The 18,806-nt window shown below is 25.8% G+C and overlaps 1 protein-coding gene across 1 annotated transcript; it reads left to right on the plus strand.

Annotated features, from left to right (window-relative positions):
* The first annotated feature begins 2,843 nt into the window (after positions 1 to 2,843).
* Positions 2,844 to 9,706, plus strand: LOC107162490 (tubulin glycylase 3A-like). The gene is made up of 10 exons (XM_015509425.2): positions 2,844 to 3,239; positions 3,405 to 3,534; positions 3,636 to 3,853; positions 5,437 to 5,634; positions 5,700 to 5,897; positions 6,380 to 6,596; positions 6,660 to 6,750; positions 6,937 to 7,101; positions 8,137 to 8,390; positions 9,405 to 9,706. The coding sequence occupies exons 1-10, from the start codon at positions 2,844 to 2,846 to the stop codon at positions 9,704 to 9,706; spliced, it is 2,169 nt and encodes a 722-aa protein (XP_015364911.2).
* Positions 9,707 to 18,806: the final 9,100 nt, after the last annotated feature.

Raw genomic sequence — 18,806 nt, forward strand, 5'->3', positions numbered from 1 at the left:
AACGGTAGATATAATTGTTATGTCTTACGGAAGAAATGAGTACCTATATTATTAAGTATTTAGTAATAATTTATTTTAAATTTTCTATTTATAACAATAGCTATAGGTATAATATATATATATAAAATACATTGCATGCTAAGGCAATTGGCTTAAACAATACAATTAAAATTAGATGTAATATGTTTTGGGTGTCAGAAAATTAAAAACGAAAAAAAAAACTATATGTTTCGTGACTGTTTTTTGGATAACTACTTTGATTTGAACTATTCCTTTTATGGTGTATCCACAATGTACACACAATGATTCAAATATATACAACCAAAATAAACACGCTCATAAAACTAGCTCGGAACGAATAAATTAATTTGATTTGATTATTTAGCTGCATATATGTAGATAACAGAATTAACTATTTTGCACGCTTCAAACAGTACAAACTTAAACGAAAAACCGCAATAATTCAATAGTCCAAGCATATAGGATAATAGTTTGTTCCACGAAGGATAACATTGTAAAAGCCACTAGGTAGGAAATATTCCTCTTGTTTCATGATGTAGTTTTTGAACATTTTAATATTTTGCTTTATACCGCGATCCATGGTTGTGTTAAACAATAGGTTTGCTAACTTTGTACCAACTAAAACAATAACGAAAAATTAGCGAACAGATCGTAAAACTAACGTCAAAGATTTCTTCTGTAAGTTTCCTCCTATCGTCCTTAAACGATGAACATTTATTATTTCGGCTCCCATTCACGTACTTATATCTTTAAAATATAAATGATGGACTGCAAAAATATTATTCACGTTACTTACAATATAATTCACCGAAAGTTTCATATGAATTTATTTTCAGTTTGGTAGGTATTTTGGTATGATATGTCATATTATGTAAATCTCTTTTAGTGATATATTTTTTTTCAAGACGTGAGGGAGATTACTCACTCAAGAGTTGAATGATGGAGTTTACATTTCAAATATTTAGGACAAATTGATTCAGTTTTAAATGCTTTTATGCATCATATACATAAACATAATCACTAATTATTTTTATTTATTTTTTTTACTTTTATTAAATATACGGGATAAACCCTTTAGATAATAATATACACATTACTTATATAAAAATTAATTGCACAATCTATGATATAAATAATTAATAAATAAATAAATATATATATATTATATATGTATACATATAACATATGAAGTTTGATAAAATATAAATATTATCAATGTATACTATATTCTAGGTACTATTTGATAATTTAATTTAATTTAACAAACAATATCATATTATAATTTATATTTCTCATTTAATTCTCATGTTTATGCATAATTTATTTATTGAATACTTTTGAAATTTATTATTGCATTTTACAAATTGTCAATTAAAATTAAATAATTACCTGTAAATATATGCACGTCATGATTATCATACATAAATACATATAATGTATTAAATATTTATATTGCTAGTATAATATTTTTTTTTTTTTTTTGCTTATAGTCGACATGAATCTATGATCAACAAACTGTACATTTATACTTATACTTCATAAATCATAAAATATATTATTAATTCATACGGCCCAAGTAAGTTTTTTTTCATGTAAGACTCGTCACCATTATTGGCAGTATCTAGTATCTAGGGTATTTGGGATATTGATTTATTCTATTTTTTATTATTATTTTGCTTTTCTTACAAGCTAGCTGTTATAATAGTTGAGTGAAATTTATTTTAATTATTATGATCAAGATATACATTATACATTTAATGTGAAAAAAGTGTACGACTACATAAATTGGTAATAACACTAATAACACTAATAAAGTAATAATGTTTCATAAAATACCGGCTGAACTATATTATATTAGAATACCTGTGTTATGATTTTATAATCAGAATTATAATAATGTATTTTCCACCTACCTTAATGCTTTTGTTAATGAACAATAATTCAAACTCTTCGTTATGCCTTGGTAAATATTATATTAGTGTGTTTCGTTGTAGATATATCGTAAGTTTAAAGTTAACCCCACCCCCTTAAGTGTACCACTATATTATATATTACAATTAACGTATTCTAGTGTAGTAATTTCTAATCTAAGATATTAAAATATAATTTTTACTAGTAAGTAGCTTAATGCTTCTAGACATGTTTATAATTTATTGATATTGTTCAAAATTTGTAAAATATAGGTATATAACAGTATCTAATATACTAATTCAGACTAATGTCGATAATTTTTTAAATTTTTAACTAACGCATTTTTCCCGATATTGTGAAACGCACTACTCCCATGGCTGGCCACATATATTCTTTTGTGAGATATGTGCACCATTGAAACTATTTCATAAAATGCACAAAAAAAAAAAAAAACACTAAGTATATTGTTTAGATTTTGAATTCAAGTATACTTGGATAATAAGGCGCTTATTATCCAAATTTTTAAATGGCATATTTTTTTATCATTTACTTTTAATTAACAATAGTTATTAATTGCAAAAATGAACACTATTATTTATGAAAAAATTTATCTGTGTAAATAATTGTCTTTAACAATAACGTATTAAAAAGATAATAATAATTATTTACAAAGATCCTTACATTCATACATACGTTTTTCGTCCAAAAAATAATAATAGTATGATAAATCAGTTACTGTATAGGTGTTAAAAATGTTTGTATCAATTACTATGGATATGGACATCTAAATCAAATCTTGAATATTACATTTATAAGTTTAACATAATATACATATTTAATTATTTACAAAATTTATAGAAAATTTATACGAATTATTAACTAATATAATCCGAAAGAAGAAACAATACATAATGAATTCTAATAATAACACATACAAAAGAAAGATGTTGTTGCGTTGGTATGAAAAAAAAAAAAAATTAAACGAAAAAGATAAAACTAAATTATATGCACTTAAAAAAACTAAAAAAATCTCTGCCATTCCAAATAAAGAATTTGACGATGAGGTAAAAAAATATTTAACCACAAACAATATTAAAAAAAATGATAAACAAGACGGATTGGACCAAACTTTGGAATTTAAAGAAGAATGTCAAGTTCGACTAAATTTTAAAAACTATATTAAAGAACTACATAGTGCATTGATAAAAGAGTGCAGTTACAATTTATTAAATTTAAATACATTAGATTTAACATTAGATTTTGAATCCTTGACGAGTGTCAATAATCAGACATTGAAAGCTATAAAGGTACTTTAGAATAGCTAAAAAGATTAAATATTGTAATAAGAACATTAAAATCAAAATATATTTAATACGACTGATAAAATATTATGTAATTGAAATTCCCATCAATCATATTAAGCGTACTGAATATTATTAAATGTATTATTTAGATTCTTATGGATTTTGCAGGATCAAAAAATATTTTCGGTATTAGGATATTTCCCAACGATTTCCCTAGAGCTGAAAAATCGTGGTTGGGTGGAAAAACGAGATCCTACCAGACCACCAATAAATTATTTGAATTATTTAAAATCAGCACGTAAATATCTTAATGACATTCAAATTTTCAGAAAAACTTAATACCTTATCTTACTATAGTTTATGTATCATACACAATTCATAAAATTTAAAATTTTTAAGCATACATGGTTAATTGGCTTGAATCACCCCCGCTGAAATCGTCAATCAATAAAAATGATGACGCCTTGGAGCGTCTCAAAAACATGCAATCGTGGACTATTCTAAAAAATAAAAAATCTGATTTTATTTTCGTTACTAAAAAACAGTTGATTAATTGGGCCACTTTAAGTAAATTAACATCCATCAGTCAGATGCCAAGACACATATTTTGTACCAAAGTAACCTACTTATAGTGTACCTATTTAAAACTAGTTTTAATTTTAAAATACTTTGTGTAATTATTATTAAATAACTTTAAGTTTTCTATGTTCATCTAAATTAATTTGTTTTTTATTTTTTAAAACTAATTCATTTGAGTTGATCTTGGTTGAGAGAGCTTTTTTGATTGAACTTTTTCGATCATAAGAATAAATTACTTTTTTGCATGATGCATTAAACTACAAAACCACTTACTTGGTAGATTTGTTATAGGAGGGGAAATAAGCAGACATTTTAATAATGAATTATAATATTGGTATAGGCATTTTTATTATATAAATGTACCTAATGTTAGTTTTATTTATTTTAACTACTAAGATAATATAACTTGACACAGATGATAGGTAGTACCTACCTCGAAAGATAAGCCATCTAGATAAAAAATGGATACCTACGTACCAAATCATACTTTTAGTTTCTTCTATACAGTCTATACCTTATACCTATTATTATTTTCCAATAAATTGATTCTTTTAAGGTATTCGTTCGAACTATCTTAGCAATACCATCGTCGTCTATTTACTTGTTTCCACGTTAGAAAGTAGCATTTATAAATTATATTATTCTCACAATATTAATTGATATTGATTTTTTGAATTGTTGGATAGGCTATCTGTTTTTAAATTTTTTACCAAAAACAAATTGCATATTAGTATAATAGTTATTGTAATATTATTTCATATATAATTATGTGAATAGCTATTATTAATTTATAAGTACCGTAGAGTTATGTGAATAAATAGATTAACATCAATCATGCGTATAGTAAATAATAAAAATTAATAATAGCTTGATAATTATAATTATAATATACCATATAGAGTGTTTTTTGAATAGTTACATTGACATTTTATAAAAAAATGTGTACAATTTACAGTAAAAAGAGGGAGAGTCTTATTTGAGAAACGAAAATTTACAAAATTCTCATTAAGTAGTATAAAAATTTCAAGAATTTGAAAAAATGTTCTTTAAGTATATACTACAGCCAACTCGCGATAACTCGAAATTGAACGGGTATAAAATATATTCACTTCGATATATTTATTATTCAATATATTATTTAACTAATTAATAGGAGAGTATAAAAAAAATTCAAGTTGTCAAGTTTTTCGAATTATCGAGGTTCGAGTTATCGCGATTTGTGACTCGACAGTATTTAAAAAATCTAAAAAATAAAAACAAAATTCGAATAAATTGATTTTAAAGTGAAATATGGGGGAGATCATGCTTGATGAATCATCACCCTATTGTACGTATAATGGCAAAAATTTAAAGTCTCCATGAAACATTTTTTAATTGGAGCAAAATATCTGAAATCATTATTTTTGTTTAAATAGCTAATTTTGAGCTAGTCCAACTTCTTAAATACTTACCTTTAAACTCAATTTGTCCATATATTCTCAATTTACAACCTGCAATGAATTATATACTTGAATAATATAATACAACCATACCTTCATCGACCATAATAGTTATGTATTTCAAAATTGATTAACTAGGTACCACCTAGAAATAAGGTTAAAATATCTATTTCGAAATACAGGATGGTTTAGCGCAATGTTTGGAATATCATAAAAATTCTCTGTCAAGTTTGATGTTTCCAAGATGTCATTATATTCGATCGGAAGCAGATAGTGAAGCATTTGTGGAAGATTACATTACAACAGCATTAGTAAGCACACTGAAAATAATAGTACAAGCTATTGAGAATAATAAGATGATTTTTACAGAAAACGGCAATGTAAGTTTAAATTTCATAGTAACTTTGCGTCTATTCAAAAATAATAACATTGCTTTCCTCACCAGATACCATATAAAATAATTGATTTTGTGAAATTAAGTTTATTTAAATTTTTGAATATGCAAAAAACTGGTAATACAGAAACAGGCATATGGAAGTTGAAGAATCAAAAAAAAGTATGGAACGAATTTATGTTTTATTACTCAAAACTGATCATCGATAGTGACGCCAAATTTGATCACGAGTATATATATGAATTAGAAGTAAATTAACGTTTAAAATATAATGCGTAGAAAAATTATATGAAAGCTTTTGTCTCCCAATGACTATATCTATTCTACATCCAAAAACCCAAAGATCAGAGGTACACCGGATTAGAATATATTATTATTGATTATATTAAAACTATTGCATGTATAATAATACAACAACTGAAAATATTTTCAATTTTAGAAATAGAACTCATATACCACTTAATTGTCCTGCTTAAACTAGATAATTAAAATTACTCTCTATACACTAAATGTAGGTACACTTTACCGCCTTTACCACACTAACTTAAGCGATAATAACCAGCTTCCCAAACCCAAGGACTTACTTTGTTATTGATAACAAAACATCAGAATTTTTCTATATACATAAACTTCTGTGTATAACAAATCAGCCAGACACACGCGTATTATCCACACCAGCGGAGTGGTTTTGAACGTTGTAGTAGTAATTATAATATTATGTTATGGTACAGTTAGATGTTTATGCCAAGTGTAAATATTTACTTGGAGAATTGAAAACATATTGTCCTCAATATTATATAGATGGGATTACCAATACATGGATAATAAAACCCACGTTAAACTGTTCTGGTCACGGAATTATGTTGTCCAGAGACTTGCACACTATAAAACAAAAAATCACTGTAGCGAATGTCTTTAGAAAAAGTTATGTTTTACAGAAATATATAGGTAGATAAAAATAATCTATGTTATTTCGAAATACTGACTTAAAATAGCTAAAATAATTTTTAGAAAGACCCCTCTTGGTGTATACGTGTAAGATTGATTTGAGACAATGGTTTTTAGTGACCAATATGAGACCAGTAGTTGTGTGGATGTACAAGTTAGTATACAAAGTTAGAGTAAGTTTATTTTTACAGTACGCGAATGGCATATTATGTAATACATTATATGATATGATTATCGTTTGTAATAGTTAGAAAATAATAAGAGTAATACATGCAATATTATTATTAATTTAAAAAAATGTATCAATATGGTTATATAAAAATTTATAATTTTTTTACAGAGAGGGTTACGTTCGATTTTGTGCCAACACTTTCTCCATGAAAAAAATGGACGAATCAATTCATCTCAGCAATGTCAGATTACAAACGAAATATCGAAAAATTCGGAATCCACTAGTACCCGATGAGTGCATGTGGAATTACAGTGAGCTGCAAGACCATTTGAGGTATAACTGGATTAAACCACCATATCGCAAAGATTAAAGAGTCATCATGACTACCTCTATTTTAATCAAAAAAATCTCATTTTTATAGTTTTAATAGTACGTTGCAACGCTTATCCGGATTTTAATTTGGAGGCAATATTCCAATCCTTCATTAAAACATACTTGATAAATCGGTTGATTCGCATTTTTTATTACTGTATTTTCAATTTTCAATTTTGAATTAAAATAAATAAATAAATAATTGATATGGCTTAAAATATTCATGATAAAATATTTAATCAACAAATATAATTTAAGATATATCTGTAAAATAATCCCGTCACATATGTACCATTCCCGTATTCTCATACTAATGACAATTTATAATGAACACAACGAATTAAAATGTATATGAGGTCGCCTATAACATGAGTAATAGTGAGGTGACTAAAATAATAACTATAGATATAGGATTTGGTGGATGTTTACTAATGACTTTTGCATTTTTTTCTTTAATACATGTTATATAATGCTTGCGTTAAATTGCAAAGTTGTCGTACGGTATAATAATTCAGAAGAATATGTAGTTTTTAGTTTACATTTTTTTTATTTGAATACTCTTCTTAACATTTTATTTTTACATTACTTGTGATAACCTTTTTCGTAAAATACACTTTTCTCCTATCTACCTGCATTAACCTCAATATTTTTATAAAAAAGTAATAAAATGTAATGACAGTTTTTGGATGTTTAAATATGGAATGTTGAATGAACCATGTGGGTTCCATATTACATAGTTACTTATAGTCGTGAATTGTTTTGAAATTTAATATTTATTCTTATTTATGTAACTAAATTGATTTTTATGGTACATTTTTAAGAGTTTCTAGGGCTTTTTTAGCTGAATTTTAGATCATAAATTCGAAAACATTAATTTCAATAATGGCTAATTGTATTTTTATTATTTTTCTGTGTCAAAATAAATACCATGTAAATATTTAATATAAATTCTGTTATTATTTCCTTTAAATTAAAATAATTTTTTTTTAATTTCAGAAAAATTGGACAAGAATACGTATGGGATGAATTGATATTTCCCGGAATGTGCGAATGTGTTTATGCTGTATTACAGGCCGCTACGGACACTACAGTTTACCGAGACAAAACTTTTCAATTGTTCGGAGCCGATTTCTTGATCACCGAAAACTTTATTCCGTATTTGATCGAGATTAATTCCACTCCCGGACTGAATCCATCGACGAGCGTTATTGCCAACTTGGCTCCCATGCTCCTTAGTGACATCGTGAAAGGTATACGTAAAATATTTGATTAGGTACTTTCTTACAATATTTTAACATTGATTTTTATATACACATTATACAGTATAATCTGTTCAATATTTGAATTCTTAAAGAATACATTTATCTATATATAATATATATTACCCATATGGCTATATTCTATAATATATTTTATATAAATTTATATAATATCAAATAATTAGAATGTTAACTTATTTTATATAAGCTACAAAACACTAAAAAAATAATATAATAAGCAATTTAGTAAAAATAATTAATGGATTTCTACCGGAATCCAGTAAGAACTTTAAAACTTAAAAGGCTATAAAAATGGCAACACACTGCAGTTTAGTTCACGTATATCGAGTGTTGTAACGTCATGATTCAAATGACTAGGATAATAGTATGAAGTTATATCCCACTTCAGAAGCAATTCAAAAATACTACGCCATTGTTTCATTGAATATATCCTCCAATAAATGTGTCAAATTTCAATTCAATAATAAATCATTGCATACGATAAACGATTTTGAGCGAAGATGACTGTAGTCAGCTTATATTTAGTATTTACTAAGTATATATTCAAATTGGTATTACAGATAATATTTTAAAATTATAACAAAATACCAATAATCATTATTTTTCATTCAAATTTTAAATATCCATCTCACAAAGTATACTTCAAAATTCAAATGTCTGTAAAAAATTTAGAGTTAAGGTATTTTAGTATTGTTATTTGTTATTATAGTGTAATGGTTAACTTGATTAGATATATTTGCTTTGAACTGCATGACTGATTTAGCTTATAAAACAAACTTAGTTGTCCTTTATTAAACCATTTCACTCGTCCAAGTCCGGTATGAATATAATATTTATCCTATATCTAACAAGTAGCAATGACCACATTGTTTAAACGTTTGTTAACAAGTGTACCTACATTAATATCATTTATTGGCGTGGATGCATTATAATATTGTTGTATAGTATTAACATAGTACTGTTGTCGTTGAATTGTTTGGACAGTGACGGTGGATTACGAAAAAAACTCGAAAGCCGATACGGGACTGTTTGTAAAGGTTGTTCCGGAAAAGTGTAAACCAGCCGCTGCTGCAGTTCCAGTGGAGACCCCCAATTTCACCGACTCGTCAGTGGTCTATGCGGTGGGACCAGCGGCACTAACGACCGATTACAATGAGCGGATGGCCAGCATGCAGAAGAATTTGGCCGAAATGCGGCTACAGATGGTTGCTCGAAAGACTGAACGAGACACACGACGTTATGTTGGCGTAAACCGTGACCTTTTATTGGGAACCGCAGAAATTTAATATAATAGTTACAGTGGTAGACGAAATGTATTCAATTGATAAGTTATTTTAGAGTAATAAATGAATCAATAAAATAGATGTCTAGAATTATGTCATGAAAAATATATTTTTTTCCAATTATAAAGTAAAGAAAAATTATAAATAAAATGTTAATTTTTATAATGTAAAATTATAAATATTATGGTATATTTTACACACTACTATATAAATGTGGATTTATTTAAACTTGAACATTACATATTATATATATTATACAAATTTACTAACAATTTTATTATATTTACTCACAGACCCACAAATACTTTAGTCTGAGGACTACTTCTTTTCAGAGAACTTCTTAGTAATCTATATTTTAAATCATAATTTACATTATATACATAAATCTTTTCTATCTTTTCTCGGGTTTGAGTTTTTTCGGGACAGGTGCACCGAAAATAAAATGTTAATTTTTCCACAGCATGTAATCAATTACCATATCATCAAGTGGAATTTTGGTTCACATAGCATGTGCCTACATACAAAATTAAAGAATAATTATGCTAATATGGCCGTAAAGATCAACATAGTGATTCTTCAATAACTCTTCGGAAGGTCAGAGGAATATCATATACAGACCCTTTTGTGGGAGTATGTAGCTGTTCATCAGCTCGTGGCCGCTTCAAAATCTCAAAGCCATTGTCGGTGATCTCTCCATTCACAAAATATTACTAGCCACTAGGTATATTATGTTCCTTTTCTTGATACTAATGGTCAGTGCCGCGTTAAGCTGTGTTGCCGCCCTTAAGAAAATATAATTACAATGATATAAGTATATATTTTAGATTCTAAGTGGAGCTAGGAATGTATTGGTTTTACAATGATGTTTATTTCTTTTTCTTTTTCTTTTCTTTTTTTTATTCTGTAAACACTTTTTTCCCTTCTAAACTTGCTCAAAAGTATCAAGCGTAGCATCTTTTCTTAAAGTAATGTTCTTGAGCTGGTACTTTAGAGAGGTCATTTTTCGATTTTCGAAATGGTACTCGAAATAAAAGTGGTTAAAGGAGAAAAAAGTACGATTTTATAATATTTAATAATTACGGACAACGTTTTTTCTCTTGAAATTATAACAATAAAATTCATATAGTATAACATAATATGCTAGACTGATAAACCATCTCTACTCAGAATCGTTTTTAGTATGCAATGATATTACATCATTGAATTCAAATTTAATACCATCCATTACAGTAACCCACTTATAACCTATACCTAATGTACTGCAAAGCGACATCCACTTACTAACCCGCTTAAAAAATTTTTTATATTGATTCTCAAACATTTTTCTCTCCATCAAACACTATAAAATTTGCCACACCGGGGCAATTATTTCCCCCCGTCAAACAGTATTCCAAATTTCAATCATCAGACTCTTACAGTTGGTTGATTGGAATACCGAACTTTCATCATGATTAATCCAACGGTATTCAGCACAGACTTGTTAGATGGATAATCAAACGCTTTTAGTATCAAGAAAATAAATATATTCTAATGTTTTGTTAATGAAGAGGCCCCATGCCGGTGGGTTTGAAATTTTCAAGTGGCCATGAGATAATGGAAAGTGGCATACTATCATACTGGACTGTATGGCATTCTTCTAACCTTCCGCGATGAATTGTTGAAGAATAACTATATTGATATTTACGGCAAAACATATTTCTCTTGTATATTATGTAGATACATGTCATTCAAACCAATTTTTTCCTCGATGATAAATAGGTAAGATAATATGCTGTGGAAAATGAACGTTCCATTCTCGGTGCATCTGTCCCGAAAAACTCCAACCCGAGAACAATTAAAAGAGATTTATGTATCGTAATTTATTATTAAATATATAAATTGCTTTGTAGTTCTCTGAAAATAAGAAGTCCTATGGACCAAGGATTCGTGGGTCCACGAGCAAATATAATAAAATTGAGATTCAGTATTAACATAAGTAATGTTCGAGTTTAAATAAAACCAAATTTATAGTTGTGTGTAATTAGGTATATGCAATTGTTAATAAATCCCTAAATAAACATACATTTTATTTTAACTATTTTGTTTTACTTTTCAATTTTCGCATAAGCCAACAAAATAATATTTTTAATGATTTAATTTCTAAAATATTATTGATTAATTTTTTAGTATCGAATAATTTATTATTTAAATAAATTACAATATTGATATAAATATTTTTAAAATTATTAATGCAATTTTATATTAAAATACGTAAATAATTATATTGTACGTATGTATTACGGATGTGTATATTGTGTTACCTACTTTTAAGTTTTAAGATATTGTATAAAATTGTTTTTATCTTATACTTTGGGAGAGTGGTTCTAATCGTAAATTATATATAGTTGGTACTTAGTGGAGCCAACAATAATTTTTAGTGAATACTTTTTTAAAATTAATTGGAAGATGTTGGAAACAACAGAATTTTTGGACAAAATCAATTTTTGCACGTTTATAAATACATCGAGTCTTATTATTTTTCGTTGTATACCTACCTTTGTTGTGTCATAAGCATAACTTTTAAAAAGTTAATATTGTTTTATAACCTATAATGTTTTATGCTTTTCCGATCCATAAACCACGAACGATAGTCGATACTTACGGTGACCGTTAAGCATTAAAATATTATAAAAAATATATTAATATTATCTTTATTATGTACCTTCAAGTCCACTTGCAAAGATACAGATTCAATTAATATTAATCTTTGTTTATCATTGGTTTAGTACATCATAAATATATTTCATTGTTCTGATAAATATACAATCCCGTCTGGGATTAGATATCATAATGTGTACTACTTTTTGATCAAATGGAACAAAAATTATGTTATGTTATTGAAACATAGCCACATAGGTATGTGTACTAACATAAAAATACTAACTGCCATAACACGTATTATACAAATAATACGTTCGCGTGCAAAATTCTCACATTCTGAGAACATTATCATAAACATTCACTGTTGTCTGCCGATCACTTTAGTAATGTCGTAGTAGCTATATAGGCCCTGAGGGACACAATGTCCATTTTTTATCGTATATACGCTTGACGAGCAATATAGATAAACAATGTCAATACTATAATGCGTTTATTTTTTATAAAATTGCATACTATTTTTAGATGATTTGAATTAATGTTGCAATTAATATATTTAAACTTTTATCTATATCATTTTAATGTCATTCGCCTACTGGTCAAAATGTTATATTTTTTGTTCTGACTCTTTTTCAAGAATTTCGCATATTATAAAATGCAAAAAAAAATAAAATAATATTGACTTGGAGATGGTGTATATCAAATATAATTTATCTATTGTACTGATGCTAAGGTGTAGAATAATATAATCTAATTAGGTAAGTGGCTATTCACTGAATAATAATAATAAAAATGCCGATATACTTTAGAAATTTCCAATAAGTTCCATTATTTATATGAAATCGCTACATAATTATATTACACGGATTCAGTAATAAAATGTTATTGATCATTTTATGACCTGTATTTTACAGCCAGTTTGAATATTATTGGAAAAATCACGCCTAATTTCTTACGTGATTGGAAAGTATTAGGATAGCATTTTTATTTATTTATTGATTGTATCTATTTTTGGTATTTTAAAGAATAATATAAAACAATTATCACTGTCGTTTTGGATTCTATTGAGTCTTATTCTCGAAATACTGCGTTAACAAATGTCAAAGAATATGCACCTATGTATTACCATTGAGCATATATATATATATATATATATCTGCATGTACTCAATGATACTGTAGTATTCTGTACCAAATGATATTACATGAACGTATTTAAATGGCGTTCGCATATACGATTTTATATCATGTATACATACAATGCGTTGCATATCCTTAGAATTTTGAGTATAGGACCCTCGGGTGAAACGAATGTATTATTGTTTCTCTGTTTCTGTGCAACAATTCAACTAGCTGTGCAGATGCGTTTTTATTCGCGATCACTTTTTAGATCAGAAAAAAAATATAACTCAAATGGTATCAAATATATTTAGTACAGTATACGAAAAATATATGATATGAACATATTATGGAATTAATACGTGAAATAGAAATAAACGTTTAAAAACGACTTTTGAGAATGATAAATTCAGTATATAGATATTGTGTGTTCTTAGGTTTATAAATAATTGTATAAGTATCAATTAGTTTATTCTTTTATATATCAAGCAATACAAATATCTTAGTACCTACCTATATACCACACAGAGGGATGAATGCAATCACAAAATACGTGGTTTATGATGTATTTCAAGAGATACCTACAGTAATTAAATTCGCAATCGACTAAGCCTCTTAGAGTTCTAAATAACTACTCAAATTAGATACATTGATACTCAATCGAAAATTATTAGTTATGACTATTTTGGTAGCAATATTGAATATATTATATTGTCATACACTTTCAGGACTTTAATTAGAGTTATAGTACAACTCAGATATTCTCATCCCAGATTTAACTAATAGCCTTTATTCTATATAACTATAGTTGTTTAATTAAATGTACAGTACAATATTATTAGAAAGAAAAAAATCTAATTATTACCAAACTTATCATAGATATAACATATCGTAGTATATACATAGTTCAATCAAATTAATTGATTAAAATATTCGTATAGGAAAATTTAAGATTTTAGTTAATTAGTTATTTTTATCTATGTCTGAGCTTTTTTTATTAGTTTATTTTTTTGTATATAATAAATTATGCAATGCGTTTTATGCAAACGAAAAATATATCAGATTAAACATTTAATAGGGCAGTAAGTAATATTTTTATATCAGCTGCTAAACGTTCTATTCATTGACAAATAAACTATTTCTTGTTTGCTAATAAATTAATTGGTAATAAAATAGTTTAATACCCATTTACAAAAAAATGTATAACGCTTTTACGGAATTTTCTATTCATAATCCCATTAAATAAATACGAGAGGAGAAACAACAAAAATTAAAGATTTAATTTACCATTCTAGAAAATCATTATCAGCAATATTATATAACAGTCATTGTATTCCACTATTTTTAATAATTATGTATAAAAAAATGTACCTACCTGACTATCTACGTTTAATTAGTTTTATATGATACAAAAACTCTAGACATAAAATTCAGGACTTAAAAATTGTCAATCAAAACTATTTAAAATATTATTATTATTATTTTTAAATTGTGTTAATTGTAAATGTATTCTATAATAAGTTTTAATTATGTTTATAACATTAATAAAGAATAAAACAATAATATATTTTAAGTTTATAGGTTAATTAAATTGTAAAAAGACTGATTACTTGAGTAAAAGAGCTAGTTATTGATAGTATTTCATGATGCGGAGCAGTGGGAGTAAGACAATTAGTAGGTCAGGACACCGTGTTAGGACGAGAAGAGAATTTAAAGCAATATTAATATTATTGTTTTCAATTTTATAAAAATAATAATGAGTTATTCCATTAGTTAATCAATTCGATTAATCGTATATTATATATTTATATTGTTAATACATTTTTAATTAAAAATACAAGTCAAGTTCTATACGTATTTGTATATATTATATTAAATTATTATGTAACTTTAATAATTATTACTCCTTAAAAAATATAACAGCACTAATCTTAGATAAAATAATCTTATAAAACTTTATAATTACTAATATAGATCTAAAAAATTATTAAGTCAATGAGCCTATATAATATGTACCTTCTAATATTTTCAATTACGTGTATGAATGAATGATATTGATAGTTGATGTATACTTATATATAATATATATTATTTTTATTTATTATATATTAAATATATTATTATGTATAACTTTTACATATTGTTTAATATATTGAAATTTGAAGTAGAATACACAAATTTTGGCAGTTAATTTTTATGGATTATCTAAAAATGTTTAAATGTATTATGTGATTGAAATGAAAAACCCAAACAATATATCCCATTTGTTATTTTATAAAATAAACTATATGATGACAAAATATGAACATTTAATTTTAAACATATGATTTTTATAACACCTGTATTTTTATGACATGCTGACACAGTAATACAAATAATATACGAGTAGTACTCAACTTTCGTACTTTTGACACAAGACAAATTTGAATACTTACTTGTTTTTCTTTACTCGCTCATTTTATTTATTAAAAAAAAAAAAAAAGTTTATTAAGTATAAAATGATTATAGGTAATAGTTTCCTGTCATATATATTTATTTTTGGTTTTTACGTTTTAAAATATTTATGTTATTAAATCATACAACATTAATAAACCTTAACAATAATTTATGAAAGTTTTTCAATTAAATTGTTTTAATCATTGATTTCAAATACTATTATATTTTACAATCAATATTTTTAATGAATAATCGATTATACCTATACCTACTATAAAAAAAAATGTTCTAAACAATAAAATTATAAGCAAACGCTTTAGTCCCTTTATAAAAAATATGCATTAAGTTCCTATACGTATAAAAATTAGCTAAATGGTATTTCAGTTTTTACTTCTTAAAAATGTAACTGTTATTTTGTTTCATTTTAAAGAAGATTAAAGCCTAAAATTATAGACTAATCAATGCTCAGATTCATCGTTTATCAAGGATTCAAGCGTAAGTCCTGGAATAGTTTACGGCGAGGAAAATCAATACAATTTAACTGAGGATTTTTTATTATTTTGTTATTATGTTTAATATTAATAAATAGACAAAGAACTAATTCATTAAAAAATAACGATTCTGGTAGACATCAAACTATTAATTTAATCATTTTTATTTTTTATATTAAGAATTATAAAGGTAGGTAAATTAAGTATTTCAAAATTAATTTAAAATAACTGAAAATAAATAATAATGGGAATATTGTAAACTGAAAAAATATATTAACGTGTACCTATTATTGAGGTCATTTTTGGAGGGGGCGTTTGCCCTGTCATACATAATATTTATTATTGTGAGTTGAATTTTCACTTACATGTGAAATTAATATGTTTAAGGCCCTAAAAATGGTAAAATGGTTAAAGGGAAAAATATGTTAGTATAATGACTTTAAATTAGTGATCCTTTTATAGTTATTTCATTATTTTGTGAGCCTTGTCTTAATTTATCAGTCTATTGTAGTAAAAATATAATTTAATGTATTAAGCGCAAATTGTTTAGCTTTGCAGCATTTATTTAAATATTGATCATGATCATTTTCTAGCTATGAACCGGCTCGGTTTAATTTCTTAAGTGTTCAGAAGACAAAATACTAGTTTAACTTTTTTCAAGTAACTATAGTAGATATATTATCGATTCTCCTATTAGGTGAATATTTAAGTATCTCTCATCTATGTCCGTCACAGATATCTATACCATACCGAAATGTGACAACAATTATTAAGAGGATCAGTCAATAATTTGGATAACATTAGATATATGATAAATAATATTTGTGTATATCAATCAATAAGAATCCATCAGCTTTTTAGTACCTAGGTATTAGGTATTTAATACATCTAATTAATTTTATATGTTTATAGTATTTTATAATTATGTCGGCACCTAATGACAAATATATAAATATTATTGTATTCATCGTTAATGTAATCGTACGTACTGCTTATAAAATAATACAATATCGACATTTAAAATAACTTAAAATATGATAGAAAACAATTTACATAATAAACTAACATAGTAACATGACAACATCCTTGTACTCATACGCCTGAAACAATGTTACGTACAACTGTCGACATTTTCAAAACAAAAAGAAGGAAACGTGATAGAAATGTTCAACAAACTGTCATAGCCAATGATTTCGATAGGTACTCACTTTTGACTTCTATAGAAAATACTACCAGTTTTTGAATTATAATTACTTCATAGCATTCAGGTCGTGAACATTATATCTACATCATTCATTATTATTTTCTTTGTATGAGTAGTTTCCTATTTAAAATACAAATAAATCTATAAATAAAAATATACAAAAAGGTTATGTTTTGAAAATGTTATTATAGACTTATCTAAATAAAATTCAGAAATTCTATTTCGTCAAAATACAATCTAGAAACATTACAGATTGAATGTACGCCCATTAAAAAATAATTTTAAACGAAACAATAAAACTAACATTCATCAACCAATTTGAAATAGTTTGAAAACGTATTTATGTATTATCTCAACAGTTTACAATATCAGATCAGATGATGTAGAAAAATTGCTATAAAATCATATACAAACATTAATCTAAAGGGTGAGTCATCGGATTTTACCGACCTATTATGCAGCATGAGTTATTGATGTTCTTTCAACAAAAACTGTATAAATTATAATAGAAAAGATTGTTCATTTTAGATTCTAAGAGGAGTGAGAAGCTATTGGTTTTACAATATAATGCAGCTTCATATTAAGATAGTTTAAAATATTCTTGTTACTAGTATTATTAATGGAAATATTAAAAATAGAGAAATTAATGAAAACTTTTTTCATACAATATTTAATTTAGATTTCATAGTACTTTTGTTCAACACTTTTTTATAATTAACTATTTGTCTATTTATACATGATATTATAATATAAGTGTTGTCAAAAATGTATAATTAATAAATAATTGTAGAAAATTCTTATTGTTCTTAATTAAATTATAACTTAAAGTAAATACAAGTTGAAAAAAAACGATCAGTGTATTATTTCAATACCAACTGTTAGTATACCTAATAATCGTTACATCATCTAGACCATTTAGTGGCTAAATGTACGATAAAATAATATTGTAACTTTACAAAACATATAACTTCGTAGATAGGGTTCTCAAATTCATAACCATTTTTATGAATCTAGAGTGATGCTCTAAAAATATATATATATACCATATTATAGTTCATAATATTATAAAAAATAAATGGTATACAAATAAAGTATTACATCTGTTATCGAAAATTAAAAAATAATCATAATATTAAAAATGTATATTGACTATATATATTATATATTGATTTATTACTCAATACCTAATGAATAATGCAAAAAATTAAAGTATACAA

Source organism: Diuraphis noxia, unplaced genomic scaffold, assembly GCF_037042655.1.
Source record: "Diuraphis noxia isolate RWA-SAM2 unplaced genomic scaffold, SU_Dnox_SAM2 contig0002, whole genome shotgun sequence".
Lineage (NCBI taxonomy): Eukaryota > Metazoa > Arthropoda > Insecta > Hemiptera > Aphididae > Diuraphis > Diuraphis noxia.

What these genes read in the sequence shown, in the direction of transcription:
- LOC107162490 (XM_015509425.2), top strand. Translation starts at nt 2,844, where the DNA reads ATGAATTCTAATAATAACACATACAAAAGAAAGATGTTGTTGCGTTGG. An exon ending in AGACATTGAAAGCTATAAAG is followed by an intron (nt 3,240 to 3,404) that starts GTACTTTAGAAT and finishes TGGATTTTGCAG; the next exon opens with GATCAAAAAATATTTTCGGT. An exon ending in CCTTAGTGACATCGTGAAAG is followed by an intron (nt 8,391 to 9,404) that starts GTATACGTAAAA and finishes TTGTTTGGACAG; the next exon opens with TGACGGTGGATTACGAAAAA.